We start from the raw sequence: 18293 nt of genomic DNA, 5'->3' as shown, positions 1-18293 counted from the left end.
TATTTCCTGTCTTAGATTTCCCTTTACGTTTATTGTCTACCACGTGTTAGCTTAGAAAGTTGGTTTTCTTCACATCTGGTATGTTCCGTTAGCAACTTTCTGGCGAGGGCGGCTAAAACCCTTCCTGGTCCACCAACCGTCTTATTATCCAATCGGAGACGGTGTCTACTGCCTTCACTTCCTTAACAAAAATTGTCATCAACAAATCCGATAGTCCCGTGTCCTTAGACACACCCATCCCTAGCTTTTCTCAGACACAGTATCGTCAGTAAAACTTCACTTATTCTGTATCCTTAGAATATTCAACATATCTACACCGGTCTCTACCCTTATAAGTCGCGTACTTAACGTATCGTTGTAACTAAGTCTTACATAACGTGGTTGGAGTGAATTGTGATTTATGTTAATTCAGTGTGTGTTACATTGTGATTGCTGAATTCATAATAAAGTTTAATTAAAACAAAGTTAATAGTTGTGTTACGACTCAGCTATTTTATTTTCATCAACCAACCCCAAAAATTACGTGACAGCTTCATTGTTTGAGAAAAAGACCAGATGTAGAGTTTTCTTATAAGTGGTGACCACTTCAACATAATACAATCACGAAAAAGTTATAAATGTGAACCATTTGGAATGACATCAATTCAGCATTCGCGCGTTACCAATGGATTGCAAAGTCTAAAAGTACCATAATTTGGCTACGTTTTGCTTACAACGAGGAAAGAAAAACGTTAATGTTTGGTGCAACATTTTGAATATAACAATTTAATCGAATCATATTTTTATGAACAAAGCTTAACAACAGATAGATATATAATTTTCTTTGCAAACAATTTTTAAAAGATCAGATGACTACCTCATGATATTTGAAAAGAGCGTGTATATGTATATTTCCAGCAAGATAAATGTGCTACAATAGCGCGAGAATACCTTACAGGATTTACAAAGTATAATTTTTTTTTTTATTATTCAATTTGTAATTTACAATTTGTCCAACCGGACATTTGGTAAAACAAGGTATAATGTTGACATAGTTAGGAAATACCTGAGGTATAGATCGTGATAGTGATAGGAAAAAACACTTAAGTATATTTAACAACATGTATATGTCGGGTTAATGTTGGAATTTTGGGTGTTTGGACGTTAATTTTAGTTTCTTTACACTTTGTCCTTTAGGAATACCTGCACTTTATCATTTATGGAAGTTTTGTTAACAGAAACGAAAAATTTAGAAAAGATATGTATAATCAAGGAATCTCAAGAGAGCACACTTAGGCAGCAGATTTTTCTGTATGCAAAAGTAAGTCAAAGGAAGAGGATGAAGTTTTCTTGTATATGGCTTTGTTTCTGCTTGAGCTAGCTTACAATGAAATACGTTCAGTGTGACAGAGTATCGACAACTATTTCAAACTTTAGCTTTAAATAAAAAAAATTTACGCGTAAAAATAAGCTGGAGAAAAGAAAAATGTTTTTTTTTTTGTTTGACGTCTTATCCTGTCTGGCGGTATGGAATTATTCTGGAAAGCCTGTATATGTACAGGGTATATAAAAAATACACTTATTTGACCGGACCACCATGATTCTACAACACTGGATGACACAATTTTACAAACGTCTACTCATCGCGAGGACCAACTTGCCAACTTTTCAAAATAAGCTATGAGTCGCAATTGAACCGTTTTCTGGAGAAATGACGTTGAAATTCCATTGGGTCTTACATCGAGATTATTCGCAACAAGTTTACATTTCGCAGTCACGTAGAAAGTAAATAACGTGACATTAACGAGAAAACAACAAGTTTTCGTTAGCTGGTGGGATAGCCCACGATAAACAGAATGGAGTAATCAGCGTGATTTCACATTATTACAGAATTATTTACTGCGTGAAAAAAGAATTTGAAACAAAGATTGGATGACGTCGAAGAAGACGCGATCTGATGTTATTAGCTTTCTTTTAGAATAAATAGAAAGTAAAATTTGAAAATAACAATTAATCTCATTATTTTAAATAATATATTTAAACTTGTTGATATTGCAAATAATTTATTTCTGTCTTTTAACATTTAAACAATTATTTAAATGAAAATTTATTTAATAGTGCCCAGTATTGCGCGCAACACAATTTTGGAACAACAAACAATTCGAGATAGTCGGTAATAGAGATAGATGGCAAAATAATTGGATTTATTGATAAAATGAGGATTAAATTGATTAAAATGTGTTACGTCGCATGGAGCATCCGCACCCCAGCCAACGCTACCTGGCAGCCAGCGGCCCACCTACCTGCTTCCCGACCCTCAATAAATTCAAGGACCCACCATAAAACGTCACCTTCTAGCTAAATTGTTTCCATATATTTGCCAATCAATCTAGTTGTCTAGAAGCATTTCGGTTTATGTTCGGATTAGGAAACATCCTTGATTTTATTAGGCTCTTAAAAAGCAGGTAATCACCGAATGGGAAAACCCAACATATGTCCACCGAAAACGACTGGTTTTCCCCAGGAATGAAGTCACCTCCGACGCACGCTGGTGGGAGACTTGCTCATATCCTACTTTATTAGCTAGGTCAAGACGAATCGGCATCAAGCTTTCCTTCGGAAAAAATATACGAGCTCAAGATAGTCTTGACCGGGGACTCTCAAGTCAGTCGAATACAGTCAGTCGTCACAACACCGCGAAGTCTCAGGTCGCACTCATTCGTAGTCAGTTTCATTCCATTCGTTCCTACGCTCTCGCCCTCTCATCCTCTGACTTTACGTTATACATTCTGGCCAAGTCAAGCATCACAACTGTTTTATTTAACTCAGCTCATCGTGTATACACAGTGTCATAATAAAACATAACTGGAAACTTGTTCAGTGTACTCTTCAATTAACCACCTCTATTAGCCTAATCGTAATAGGGGATCGATCATCTCGCGGCGTCGATTGAACAATCGTAACGTGAATTTACGGCTTCTGTTGATACGCTTCTCCGCGATCGCGTCTCTCCGCGAGTGATCGAACAAAATGTGTACAAATCCTACATATACAGGAATAATATCTTGCACATCATGGTGCCCAAGTATACTTTCTTAGTAAAGTCCCATTTGATCCTCGTGCTAAGTAGCACGTTAATTTTGTGCCAGCAAACGTCAATTTTTACAAAATTTTGCATGAATCAATCGATCCGGAGGCTCCGATCCTCCGGAATCAGGCCAGTGGACACATACGTTCTGACACTTTTTATACATGCTGTACATAAAAATATGTGTATCGAAACTGTTGTTATTTCTATACTCAGAGGTAAGATCAGAATAGTTATTATTTTATTGAATGGATAAATCTATCACACCGTTCTGAGCCAAAAAATCCTTTATTGCACGTGCTTACAAAAACTAGGGATAAAAACAAAAAGGCATCTTAAACCTATCGATTAAATCTATCGATTGTAACTAGGATCATCCTCTAGTTACTATTTCTTATAACTAACGCATCTGCATATGGATGGCGAGCACGAACTCACGTTGTCATTTTCAACAGAAACTTTGATACGAAGTACGCAGATTCGTGTATAAATACATTACGGTTGAAAAATTGTTGAATATTTACTACTGTATCTGTTATACGTGATCGTTAACACCTGTTTTTTTCGCCTGTCTAACTTACTATCCTCAAAACATTATAAGATTATACATTTTGTTCGGCTCATAAAATGGAATTTCTTGGAATTTAGAGCTCCCTTTACATTCACTTGTTATTGTACGAGTATTTTACTCGTTCATCAGCCGTTCACTCATTTTATTTTGCAATCGTGACAAGTTGCTGCTGCTTCTCCACTCTGTATAACGTGTTACCTACAAATACCAATATATAATCTGATGCATTAATTACTATACGATACACCATGAGGACGTTAATACACGCAAAACGAAATAGATAAACAGTATCCGCTAAAATTATAGCTATAAGCTTTCGTTTCGTATACAATGGTCACCGCAAATTTTTGTTACAGTCGACTTCTCCAAAAATCAAAAGCTTGTCTTGTTATTGGCACGTACCGTAAACACTCGACTAATTGCGTATTTCCTAAAGCTATATTTCCCCTCCTTACAACTTTTTTACGAGATTGGTTTGAAATCAGACCAATTGATAAACCATTTCGATTTTCAATCTCCTATATTCAAAATTTATTATAACCAATTCTATTTTAGTTTTTGCTATCAAAGGAATATAAATTGGAAGTTGAAATAAAAAACATGGGTTCTAATTAAATACTATTATCTGCTTCTATTCATAATCGTTACGAATTATTTATACATTATTACCAATTATGAATCGTTTATAATACATTGCTTGTTGCATTCACCCTATTACCCCTACACTTCCGTACCATCAACAGGACCATATTGCTATCTTCGAATAATTTTCCACAAACGCAAAGTCTCCCACATACCTAACCTGCGTGTTAACGTGATAGTTATATCAACCTTTTAATTTCAAAGCTAATTAATTCACGGACATCTTCGATCTTTAACAAGCGTGTATCCTACCAATGATTAGCTACTCTTCATTAATTCATTAATTCAGTGATTCAATCTGTAACGTTTCGAGTATGTACATCGCATGTCGTATCATTGTATCGGTATTGTATCTGTCGATTCAAGAGATAACTGGTTACTCGGGTGGCTAAATTGATCTCGCCATAGACGAAACTTATTTGTGTATCCATCTATGTATATATAAAAGATATACATAAGCAAACAGATAAGGCAATCGAGAATCTGGATTCAATAGCCGGTAAATATTTACAAAAAGAGGAGATACCGCTGATTTTGACATTTTTTAAATATCTTGTTAATGTTAGCAATTTGAGTAAGTTTTATTCGAGGATTGCCGTTCATTAAAAAGTTAATATCAAAAAAAAAATTCAATGAGTCATTTGCATTTAAGAGAGTGTACTTAGTCAAATTCTTAGTAAACACTTATCCAACAGTCGATCGTTTGGTCATTTTCGATTCGATTATTCGTGTTCGTTCTTTCGTGTTCGATAACGTTTTGCAGAAAAGATTCGATTCAATGTTTGTAATATGTCGTGTATACAATTTTAATAATTACATTCGATAATTGCACAAAAATTGGACTCAAACGTTACAATTATGGAGATGTAGAAACGACTCTATTCCTCAAAATTGACAACGCGAGTGAAAGAGAAAGAAAGCCTCGTTAAAGGCTGGCGATAAGTTGAAAGATTTAATTAAAAAATCAGACTTTCTTATTTGCGATTTTTGTTCAATGAAACTTTTGCCAATTTGTTTCTTACGTTTTACTGGTTAAAATGACACCAAACACGATAAAATTTGGAACATATTTGCTTACTTAATAATTGATAATTAAATATTCTTCATAATATAACATGTTTGATCTTATTTTAGCCGGGAAAATCCTGCAAATGCGTTAGTAGAAATTTAATTTTAAAAAGTCTAAAATAAAGCAATTTTCACTTTTGAATGATTACTTGGATACATTGTCTCAGCGATAACTGATAATATTGGATCATGTTACACTGCTCGATCGCAATGGACCGCCAAACTTCCGCGATACCTCAGGGAAATCTGCCCTTCTCAAAGTGGACACGACGGCTGTGCAATTACGTAGAGGACTTTTTCGTGCAATTATCGAATGTTTGTACTAACCTTTTAATTTTTTGTTCCAAAATTCTTATTCTTTATATTAGATGAATAATTCAAATATCTCACTGTGAAGTACCTGTGTTATTATTGATTGGTGTTTTATAATTACATTAAACAACGAATACTGAATAACGAAGTATTTTTCGGTTAAGGATTTCTTTCGTTATTCATAATTAATAATTATTGTACATAGCAATTTCGACAAAGTAACGAAGATGTAGAGTCGTATTCGAGTACGATAAGTAGTCACACAAAATTTATCTTTTCTCCAATTGATTGCGTCTCCTAGTTTAATGATGTTTTATAAACGGGCCGCTTATCTTGAAAATGGTAAATCCATTTTCCTTTGTTTCGGAATATTGAAACATTACGTTCGATTGGACTATTTATTACGTTTTATGACCTTGAGTGACCTTAAATGACCGCGATATTTAAATCCGTCTTCAAAAGGGCAACAATGGGACAAATAGGTATTCAAAACTACACGGCTCCACTTTAAAAAACGAAGCCTGTTAAAGTGTTCTTTGAAACTCGTAAACGCGTCCATCTGAGAAAAACTTTTTCCATCGGGTAATAGCCTTCTCGAAACCAAACAACTTCTGTTTCAAACATTTCCCTACATCTCAAGAAATTGAAAGAATTATTCAGGTGGTTTACTGTTGAAGACTCAGCCTGTATATCCCCAAAATTCCATATAGTTTTGATTGTTAGGCAAACTGACATTGTGATCTAACACGAGTCAACCTCATCAAGGGGCGAGAGGGAGGGGGTGTCAATAGACTAAACACAGAAGTATTCGCCTCTATATGTATCTCTATTCGCTATTTTGAACATAAACAAAAAGATAACAGTACGGAGTGGATGAGAAAAGCATTAAGAATTTTGATCCAGCATTTTTTAATCTCTTTATTGTGACGTGAAAACTACGGAAAAAGTAATTTAAAAAGGCGACCAGATCTCAATGACCTGCGAAAAAGATAAAATTCATCCGGACAGAAAGAAGGAAGGAAACTATTTAATATTTCATCAGAGAAAAAGAGTCGAGGAAAAGTCATGATTATTGATCTTGTGAGACAGGAACGTCATAAATGCTAGTATAGGTAATTTTGCAGAAGTTGTTGAGAATTTTTATCTTAGTTTGATATGAAAAATATCAAATAATTTGGATTTCGAATCACATACAAAATAAGATGCAGGGGAGAGTCGCACAGTACCTTGTGCTAGAGTTGGTAAAAATGAAAATTTACGAAGTGACTTTATAGCACAAATGGAACTTGATAAAAGTAGGAAAATTAATTTTATGAAATTCAATAATACGAATTGATAATCTGCAAGAATAGTAATGTCGGAATTTGTAGGAAACGAAAAACTGGACAACGGTCGTCCAGTACCGATCAATTATTTAATTATATGATCTTTTGCTCTAAATGGTTAATAATGTTTAAAAAAAGTCCTCTAGATGTCAGTATACACATTCTTATTCAAATTCGATTTTTACGTATATCGTATGGAAAATACTTAATATTTTCTTGATCTGCGCATTCGACGTATGCCCAGACTTCACATTCGTCGTTTTTGAAACATTGAAAGCTTCAGTGACCTGTCTTTGGGCCATTTTATTTTTGAGGAGTAGCTTCAATACCCCATTCATGTTCTCCTCTGATCATTTCTCTCTTTTCTGTTTTGGACTTTCAAACATTTTTCTATGGGAAAAGGTAGAAGAAAAATTAAACGAACACCTTCTAATTTAATCTCAGTTGTCAAAATATTGAACTTGCAGGTAAAAGAAATTCGGTCTATGACTAAATCATTGGTATTGGACTACAAATACGTTGAAATGTTTTAGATTATAATGTATATAATATGTTACGCCGGGTGACTCTCTACCTGGCCCAGGTCACAGGCGGGCCAGACGGACACCAGATGTCCGCTCTTCCTTACAGCGTACCCTCAGTAGCCTTAAGCACCCGTCATAAACCCGAATAATTTGCTTGCTAAGGTCCTTCAGACCCAACAAATGTCTATTTCTAAATCAGTTTCTAAAGACTATTGTTTACTACGGCTTGACACGGGAAAGTTAGTTTTTCTCACGTACGATGCTTCCCACTAGCAACTTTCTATCGAGGGCGGTTAAGACCCTTCCTAGTCCACCAACCTTCGTTTATCCAATCCGAAGCAATGTATACTGCCCCCACTTCCTGACCTAAAACAGCATGAACAAATCCGATGGTCCCGTGCGCTAGACACACCCATCACTAGCTTTCCTCCGACACAGCATCGTCACTCAACTTCACTTCTTCTACATTGTTGGAAAAGTCAACTACTAAGTCTAATGCTAACGCCTATCGTGGTAGTCTAAGCATAACGCGAGAGTCGGTTCTCGATATTGTCGAACATACATCTCCTCTACTAAATATATTATAGTGCTACGTCCACTAATACACTAAATCCAATTATAAGAGCCCTGCTCTAACGTACATATCTATCTTATCTTCGCGCGATAAGTGATTATCTATTTATCTGTGCACAACAGTGTAATCTAAGTGTTGGAAATATATAATTTATAATTCTGTGAATCACAGTGTTATACAAACAGTGTTAACAAACAAGTTATATTCAAAAAACGGAAGCGCCAAAATCTTGAGGATTCGATTTCACCTGCTCAAAGTGACTCTTACAGGCAAAAGAAATTGTTCCTCGGATATTTTAATATTTTTTACCAAATTTCATCAAAAATAGAATTTTATTTGCTAATAAAAGATAACTACGTTTTGGTACTCTCACAAAACAATATCACGACATTCACTAAAATTACAAATATTGTACAGTATATTTACTACAAGGCTAATTGAAATAAGAATGCTACTTGCAAAGTATCTTTGCTAGTAACAGTTTAAAGTAGAGAGATATTCCTAAAAAATCATATATTTTATACATATTTGTATGTAATATATACAGTGGATATAACTATCTTTCTGAGTTTATAAAATAACAAGTGTCTTCTAATACGTAAAAATCTCGAGAAGATTTAAATAAAAATTTTGATTATTTGTTTGAAAATAATTTATTATTTGCACTGAAATGTTACGTCTCGAATGCACTGTACTTTGTTACGCGATTCGTTCCTGCACAAATTTTTCAGGAAGCTATCAACATAAACAATACATGATGAAAACAAAATTGGGTATATTAGTTCTACCAGTATTTTAATTCAAATTAATAATTTATTGAAGAACATTTATTAACACGTTGACTACCACGACACCCGCATTCGGGTGTCAGCAAAGTTTCTGGTCAGGCCGCGTAACCTATATTCGGGTGTCGCTTATTTGACTACTTGCTAAGGATCATCGTAGGTATTTGAAAAGATATTCCATAATAATAAAACTGTTGAATTGTTATAAAATAAAAATACGAAAATAGTTTATTAAAAAAATTATTTAGAATGTAAAACTTTAAAGCATTCTATACATAGCTGAGGTTGGTCGGGACAATTTAGACAAGAAGTTGTTGTTTTCTTCAAATTCTTTTATGCCTTTGTTTGGTCCATTCGACGTCTTTTATTTGCATAACATAGTTTGCATGCGCGTCTAACGCTTCTTCCGGAATCATTTTTCCAAACGGCGATATTGCGCTGACTCCGTCGAAGACAAGGATTCTTTGTATTTTGAGACAACTCTAATAATTTTGCAACTAGTAATTGTCTAAATATTCTAATATTTATATTTTTCCTTGTTGCAATTTTGTGAACCGTCAAAGCGTTTACAACAGAAATTCCCAGAAGGAATTGAATGTCAAGTTTTCTTTACCATTTGATTCCTTTTGTAATTGTGGTGGCATAAGAAACCACTTGGTCGAAATAATCTATACCACACTTTCCTTCGTTATATTCGACAACAGCTAGTGGTTTTAATGTTGCGAACAGACGAAACGAAAGATCATTCTTGAGACCACCGCTTGAGCGACTCGCATTACTAAAATATCGATGGGAGCACCTAGCAGAGAACGCTTGGTACTGCTGTACGCGTGGCCTGACGGAGATTTTTTTGAAAACACGCGTGGCAGTCAACGTGTTAATAAACTATTAACTACATGTTGTGAAGAAATATCCCCTTTAAGAACATTTATTAATAGCTCTAAAGTTGATAATATTAGCTTGAGTAAGATCTGTATGTACGTGTAATTGATAGTACTCGCGTACACCTGTGCATGTAAAACGTTTCAAGTTAATAAAAAGAACATGATACGCGTGGAATAAGTATGAATAAAAATTACAAGAAGCTGGAGAATATTCTAAGACATATGCCATGATAAAATATAAATTGTAAAGAGTTATAGATCATGTTATTATATATTAAAATTATACTTATCATGCAGATATTAGCGTAAATATAACACTGCGTTAATTAAATCCAACAATATTGAGATAAGAACAAACTGAACAATATGTAGAAATAATTTAGAAAAACACTGTTAGATCAATTTCAAATTGGGTTTTGTTTACTCGATGTCAAACTTAACTCTTATTTGTCTTTTGCATAAACTCTTTTCGAGATATGAAACTTTAGAGTTGATATGCTGCTGGTATTAATTCCACACGCAGAATAAGATTTTCCAAATTGAACCGAAACGATTTAGACAGAAAAATGTAACATTTTCAATACTCATAACAATTATTTATGCATTCCTCATATAAACCTACCGAATATTTATATAACAAAGCAATGTAATTAATATAATTAGTAGCATAAATTTCATTATACAAGTTCTGCCAAAGCATATTATGTATATCCATAGTGTTCAAATATACGAATCATAGCTATATATAGCTAGTATGGTCGGGAGTTTCCCATCAATTCGTAAAACTGCCCGCTCAGGACAGGCTCCGGTGTAATCTATGATCCGCATCTATGTAATTCAACACGGTACCGAATTATCAGAATAAAAAATGTTCTTTTCTTTTTTACCACATTATTACGAGATGTCCCGAGTCGAACTATTGAGATTCGTTTGGTCAAAATGATACCAAACGTGACTATATTTGACCAACAATTTTTAATGAAATTAACCCCTTAACCTACGATTTACGTTCGAGAATTTGGGACCGAAAACGTAAACAAGCTATTATATAATATATTATATATTATATTTGGTCCGATCATCGTACTACGGGCTATGCCCGTAGTTGTAGGTTAAGAGGTTAAAGAGATAGGTAATGTGTGACCGGGATTAAGAGAGACAAAAATAACTTGGCTCCGCGATTTCTTATTAAACTTTACCTATTCTGTCTCACTCGCACTGCCTGCATTTCTCTCTTACCTTCGGTACACGCACAGTAGAGTATAGCAGGGTGAGCACGAGTCGTATAACTTGACTCAAATTTTAGAAAGTTATCTCTCCGGGTATATAGCTTCTTCGTGTGCTCGGTCGTTGGCCATACATATATCCGAACACTACATATTTCATAGCAAATGTAAACAACAAATCATTGTGTAGTGTCATTGTTTGGGCGCCGCACTCCGACTTATCGGCTAGTTGGATTGTAAACTTTGGATTCGCGCACGAGACAAAGAGAGTTAGCTGCGGTGAAAACGTTATCTATTTTCGTTGAATAGACTTGATATTTGGCCTTTTTGTACTAGACGACAAACTGTGGATGACAGATTGCTTGACGATAGATGATTGATTGACATGTCTCCGTAAAGTTTGCTTTTTCCAAGACTCGCGAAAATTCGAGGATGGACGTGCTGCTGGGAATGATACGCAGATTGGAGCATTTGCAAATTCTTCGATCATTAGATTCATAGTAGTAGGTGGCGGAAAAAGATGTTAATTGATTAGGGAAATTTTGCTGAAGGTGAAAGCTAACCGCCTCTGTCTGCCGTCATCCAGAGATAACGATTGACCGAGATTGGTTCGTGCGATTACTTACAAATAATAGAGTCACGAAGCACGTGGGTCTTCAAGACATACTTATTCTCAGAATATGTTCTCTACAACTCGTTAGTCATTTGAACCTCAGCTACGGAAGGCATCCGTTGCCAACCTGAAATGGAATTTAACAGACCCGACGGATTTATGATTATATTATTCCGCTGCAACATTCTTTTTAGATCGAAAGCAAGTTAAAGATTTGGAAGAAAGAGTTGCCTTCAAAATCTTGACTGACGAATTTCTTCTAAATGTAAAAGTTCTTTATTGTCCCAAAAGTAAAACGAATGAATCTCAATTATAAGAACCATGGCACTAACAGCTTCACTTGTAATTAATCTAATTATAAAATGTTGACATAATGCAGTGGCCAATAATAATATTTAAATATTACCTTAAATACGATTTTGTATGATAACGTTGGTATAACGACTGTTACAATTTTAATGAAAATTTTAATTGTTCTATTTTTAGAACGGTTACATGGAAGTGGTAATACCACCGGATATAATGGACGATAAGTCTGCCGAGGGTATGGTAACTCACGAAGGTGGTGAAATAAGATTGAAATGTGTTGCAACTGGCTCACCGCAGCCTACTGTCACGTGGAAACGAGAAGATGGCCGGAACATTATTCTTCGCGAAGATGGACAGAAACAATGTAAGATATTTTGGATAAATTAATCATTTTAGTGTTCGAAATTATAAATTAAAGGCGTACGTTTATAAAATACTTGAAAGTAATGTAATAATTTGGTTAGTACTTGACATATTAATAAAAAAGATTAAGTTCTCAAGACACTTTTAAAAAATGTATTATACCAACTACCAAAGTTCCAGAAAACATGCTATACATGTGACGCGACATTCGAATTATATTCTCTTACTTTTACCTCAAAAATATTTGATATACTACTACCAAGCAAATTGAAGAGGAAATCATATATGAAAGATGTCACTTTTTTAAATAAAAAGTTCGTTCTCATCAAAATTTCTGGTAATTTATTACATACCTGTGTACAAAGTAGATTACTTTGTAACACAACTGGAAAGTAACTTTCTTTAGTAATGATTTACATAATAAATTACGTAAAAAGTAAAAAGAAGATTATATTTTAAATCATATTCTAAGAATAACTGTATTTTAAACGTGATTTCAAAAGAATTTTGACTTTAAAAATTCGTCAAAAGTACATACGTACTACTTCGACACGATCTAGGCTAATTATGTTTATACATCTTGACAGTAGCGGTATTCAAAGAGCGCGTCAAATCTTTTTATAGTATTTGTCTTTTGATGTATTTTTTAGCATAAAACAGTATACGATTTTGATGTTGCTTCAACAATGAGTAACTTTAAGAAGTAATTAATCCAATATATCAATAAAATCAAGAGAAAATGTTCTGCCGATAACGAAAAAATATATTATTGACTACAGATAGCATTTGTATATGCATCATTTTTGTCAAATTTTCTTCAAATCTTCAAAACGCAACTTTGGACAACACGAGAACTAGATATTAAGTTTTTAATGCTTTTAATATTCCTATTTTATCTGCTTTTGCTAAAATACATTAAACATATTTCAATACTAAACTAAAGATCTTTAAACTTAAAAGTGACTTTTACTTATTCCCATGTTACAAACAATTGGCCTTAATAATTATCGATCAATACTCTCTTATTCATAAGCATATCAGCATATTCAATCCATACAAATTCACGTAAAATGTTACTACTTCCTTTCGCTATATATATCTTAATAAATTGTATCTTACTAAATCTTAATAAATATGTGTCTTAATAAAAAGAAGTTACTTTTTACGTAAACCAAACCTAATTCTATTATTAAGTGCGTATGCAGACAAGATGAAGATTAAATAGAGGCAAAGCTAAAAAATAACGACTATATCTTTTCATGTTTCAGCGTTAAAAACTTATGTGGGTGAAACGCTAGAATTGACTGGAGTTCTTCGACAAGAAATGGGCACTTATCTTTGCATAGCCAGCAACAATGTGCCTCCGACAGTCAGCAAACGTTACTCTGTACAAGTTCACTGTATGTATTATTAAGCGCTTATCATAGAGTTATTATATAAATATATTCGCAATTATCATTATTATATATTATGCAAGATGAGTCAGAACACGTGGAAAATATGGCAGAGATTGATTCTGGATACTGAAATAAGAAGAAAAGTGCATATAATATAATATGCCTAATATGACCTTACGTTCCGCTTATAACTTATTTTGCGATGCTAAACATTACACAGATGAACGATTTCTTGGAAAATAGATAAATCGTGCTGGCCTTATTTTCGGACCAATACGCTCTTCAGATCTGAATCCGTTCGATTTGAGGTGGTGCGTCGTGATAGGTGCGTAAGGAATACTCAGATATTTTAACGAACAATTGTTTATTAAGAACGAATTAACAGTCAGAGTCAACAAATAACAATTAACAGATACGATTAACAAATAACTGGTACGATTAACAAGTAACAATAGACACCAAGAGTTCACCCGACGCGTTGCTATGCAATGGTACTGAGGAGTTATACATTTAACGGCGTAAGACAGACTGACTGCCCTTTTGTTCCGGATCGAACGGATTTTTCCCTTCGTTGTCCATCGATATCCCCCACTAGCGTGCATTCATTAGATGTGCCGCCGCGGCTGGCACGTGTATGCTCTTTCGAGAATTCGGCGGAATGAGCGTGAAGATATCGATGGTACATTGGGCACGTCGGTGTTGCGCTTTGACGGCGTAGCGCTTTGCATCCAGAGCCATTGGAAAGTTCCGTGGCCCGTGCCGCCACAGATTATTAAATGCGGGGACGTTTAAAATCTTTTACTTATAAAACGTTAATTGACATGACGATCAAAGTTTTCGACAAATCCGTGTAAGCTGTTCGAACAAGATCTATAGTTTCCGTAGAAACTGGAACTGGTCGATTCGAGCAATTTCTCTAAAGATAGGTAAGAAAGCACTGTAACACAAAGCAAGTGTCTACTCGAAAACGTTTATACGAACTTTCCTTCTTATTTTAATGCGCTGAATCAACTCCTGCTTGCCTGGAAGCCGTACTTTCCACATGTCTCGAACTCTATCATATTTCACACACAACTTCCAAGCATAGTTAGCAATTCTTGGATTTTCCATATTTATTTCATTGAAAAGTTCATATAATATCCTTTTAATTAATCACGACGAACACATTGCACCTCTGAAAATTTTCGCCTATAGTTGTAGTATAGTAGCTAAGTACAAAATAGGGACATCGTAGTTTTAAGGACATCGGTGCCAACTGTCTTGTGCTACTCAATTTTAGAATAATATGTGATAGATATCAAGACCTAATGACAAGAAGTTACATGTAATTGTTTAAAGTAAGGCTAGCAAGTGATTCATGATTGCATTGCCTTAAGATATGGAAACATTGTCTCTAAAAGAGTTGGCCGCGAAGTGGAGAAAACAAGGATATCTTCTGATAACAAGAAGTATATATGAAAAGTAGCATGAGGCTTATGTCGGAATTTCGAGAAGGAGCGCATGCCTAGGTGATTGCGAGCAGTATATTGTAGCTGTCCACAAAAATTTCTAACATACACATTAATAATACGCTTGTGTGTAAGACGCTACATACATACAAAGTGACCTATTAGATGGTATTATTTGTTGTTACGTCACGAGACTTACCACAGGCTGTATTTTCTAACTGTCGCTCGCGGTCCTACAGTATCGCAGCAAGATCGTCTTATCTGCCCGACGGAACGTATAGAATGTATCGACGAGCGTATAACGTCAATTCACATCAGAGACCAGTTCGCTGTGGAGTGCCGAAGCGTGCAGACGTGTCTCTAGTGCCCAGTGTAGTCCGAAAACAACACGTGTCGCCCAACCGTCGAAAATGAACACAGCCAAGTGTTTCCTACCTTTTAGGGAGAAGAAAATTCCACGCACCTAACCCCAACCCGAATACTAGTCTCATAGCCTCACGACTAGTTATTCATTTCGAATTAACTAGCTCGATGATGGCCCAGCAATCGCGACCAGGCTCTCCGGAGCAGACTCGCAACTACCCCGCGCTACCTCCCCCGTGGCAGAAGTGTAGCAGAACTCTTCGCACCAACAACGCTAATATTACAAAGAAACGGAAAATAGAAACAGCAAAACCATACACAATCGACACCCAGAACGAACAATCAACGATACAAATAAACACCCACAACAGGTTCGCCGTACTGCAATCCACTAACGACGCCATGGAAATCGCAGACCCGCCGCCAAACCAACAATCACAGAGAATCCCCCCTCCCCCACCAACATTTGTGGACGACGTCATCGACATACAGACAATGATCAAGTCCTTAGAGAGAGATATCTCCAAGGAGGACTACAACTTAAAGATAAATAACAATAAAGTAAAAATACTGCCGAGGAACCCAGAAGCTTACAGAAAACTCACCAAGATACTTAGGACCCTGAACGCCAACTTCCACACCTACGAACTCAAACAGGAAAGCCCTTTCCGGGTGGTCCTACGAAACATCCACCACTCAGCAGACATAGACGAACTCAAATACGAACTCTCAAAACTCGGCCACGAAGTCATCAACGTAAGTAATATAAGGCATATAACGTAAGTAATATAGAGTCTCGAAAGACCCGTTATCCTTATTCTTCCTAGACATAAAACAAAAGCCGAACAATACGGAAATCTACATCAGTCGCCTAATGAACGCGATAGTAAAATTCGAACCACCGCTTGTGAAAAAGAAATAGTGCAATGCAAAAGGTGCCAAAGGTACGGTCATACGCAGAAATACTGCAACCATACTTTCCGCTGCGTTAAATGTGCAGGCACTCACTCCGCCACATCACCGGAAACCCCAGCGAAATGCATCCACTGTCAAGGGGACCATCCTGCCAACTGCAAAGGCTGCCCAGCATATAAAACACTATACACGAACAGGTACCCTAAGCTCAGAGCAAAAGAGGTATCCAACCAAACACCCAGCCCGCTGAAATTCACGACTACCCCAACCCCCTCCTCCAAACACCCAGTCCTACCAAATTCATCTCCACCTCAACCTCCTATGCCCAAGCAGTACAAGGCATCCAAAATAACCCGAACAGCCAAAGGAACCTTCCCCAAAACAGTGTCCCCAACCCACCTAACACAGACAACTCTTCAAGGCTTGAAAAGCTAATAGAGAAACAATCGGAGCAAATAAATCACTTGCTATCGCTACTAACACTCATCGTGGAAAAATTAGCACGCACCGACTCAAAATAAAACCAAGGCGCATGAACTAGAACTCTTCTTAAAACACCAGCAAATCGACGTAATGCTCGTATCGGAAACCCACTTCACCGACAAGAGCTACCTGAAAATAAATGGTTACAAATTCTACCATACCCAACACCCCAGCGGAAAGGCCCACGGTGGCACCGGAATAATAATCAAAGCAAGTATTAAGCACTACGAACTTCCATCATTCCAGAAAGACTACCTCCAAGCAACAAACGTAGCAATAGAAGACTGTCATGGCACAATCACCACCTCAGCAGTATACTGCCCTCCCAGACACTCCATCGCCAAAGAAGACTTTGATAACTTCCTGGACACCCTGGACAATAGATTCATAGCTGGAGGAGACTATAACGCCAAGCACATCCAATGGGGCAGCAGACTGGTTACAGCAAGAGGCAAAAACGTCTTAAACAGCATAATAAACAACAACCTCAACTACCTCACCACATACGAACCCACATACTGGCCCACTGACACCAACAAAATACCCGACCTTCTCGACTTCTTCGTAACTAAAAATATCTCATCAAGACACGTCCAGATCAACTCCTCGGCTGATCTCTCCTCTGATTATTCCCCCGTGATAGCAACAGTCAGTTCAACAATCATCGAGAATACACCTAATGGCTCCATTCACAACCAACACACCAACTGGCAGCTCTTTAGAGAAGTCTTCACACACTCAACTTCAGCCTTAACTCCACTAAAAACAAAGGAAGAAATCGAAGCAGCCACGGAATACTTAAACACGAGCATAATAAACGTAATCCGCCTCTCCACACCGACAAAGACGTCTATCAGCAAACAAGAATATCCTCAATACATACTAAAAAAAAATAGCAGAAAAACGTAGACTAAGAAGAGTATGGCAGACCCATAGAACACCGGATGACAAACGCAAACTAAACAACGCAACTAGAAAGCTATCCAAAACCTTAAAAAATTATAAAAACGACTGTTTCCAAAAATACCTCGCCAGCTTATCCCCCACAGCCGACCAACTACTCTCTATGGAAGGCCTCCAGGAAACTCACACGCCCCCCACAAATAATCCCACCTATCCGCCGTCCGCAAGGTGGATGGGCGCGAAGCCCAATAGAAAAAGCCGACCTATTTGCTAAATACTTGTCTAAAGTATTCAAACTCCATTCCCCCAAAGCTGCCGCGGACGTTACTGAATACTTGCACACCCCCTTCCAAATGTCCCCTCCTATCGAACCCTTCTCCTCTGCTGAGACTATAGAAACAATCAGTCGCCTAAACCCCAAGAAAGCAGCAGGACACGACCTAATAGGCAATAGAGCAATCGAGGAACTTCCCACAAAAGGGATAGCACTCATCACATCGATTTTTAATGCTATCCTTTGC

General features: G+C 36.4%; 1 protein-coding gene across 2 annotated transcripts in view; it reads left to right on the top strand.

Moving 5' to 3' along the window:
• LOC117239311 (lachesin) overlaps positions 1-18293 on the top strand; it is a 274618-nt gene that overhangs the window by 216415 nt on the left and 39910 nt on the right. For both annotated transcript variants that reach the window (XM_033504802.1, XM_033504803.1), the window contains 2 exons: positions 12078-12264; positions 13532-13663. In XM_033504802.1, the coding sequence (XP_033360693.1) occupies positions 12078-12264; positions 13532-13663 (319 nt within the window). The remainder of the gene's footprint in view (positions 1-12077; positions 12265-13531; positions 13664-18293) is intronic.

This window comes from Bombus vosnesenskii, unplaced genomic scaffold (assembly GCF_011952255.1).
Source record: "Bombus vosnesenskii isolate JDL3184/JDL3185 unplaced genomic scaffold, Bvos_JDL3184-5_v1.1 scf7180000013918, whole genome shotgun sequence".
Taxonomy (NCBI): domain Eukaryota; kingdom Metazoa; phylum Arthropoda; class Insecta; order Hymenoptera; family Apidae; genus Bombus; species Bombus vosnesenskii.
Note: the sequence above shows the minus strand (reverse complement) of the source record. Positions and strands in the feature narration are given on the sequence as shown.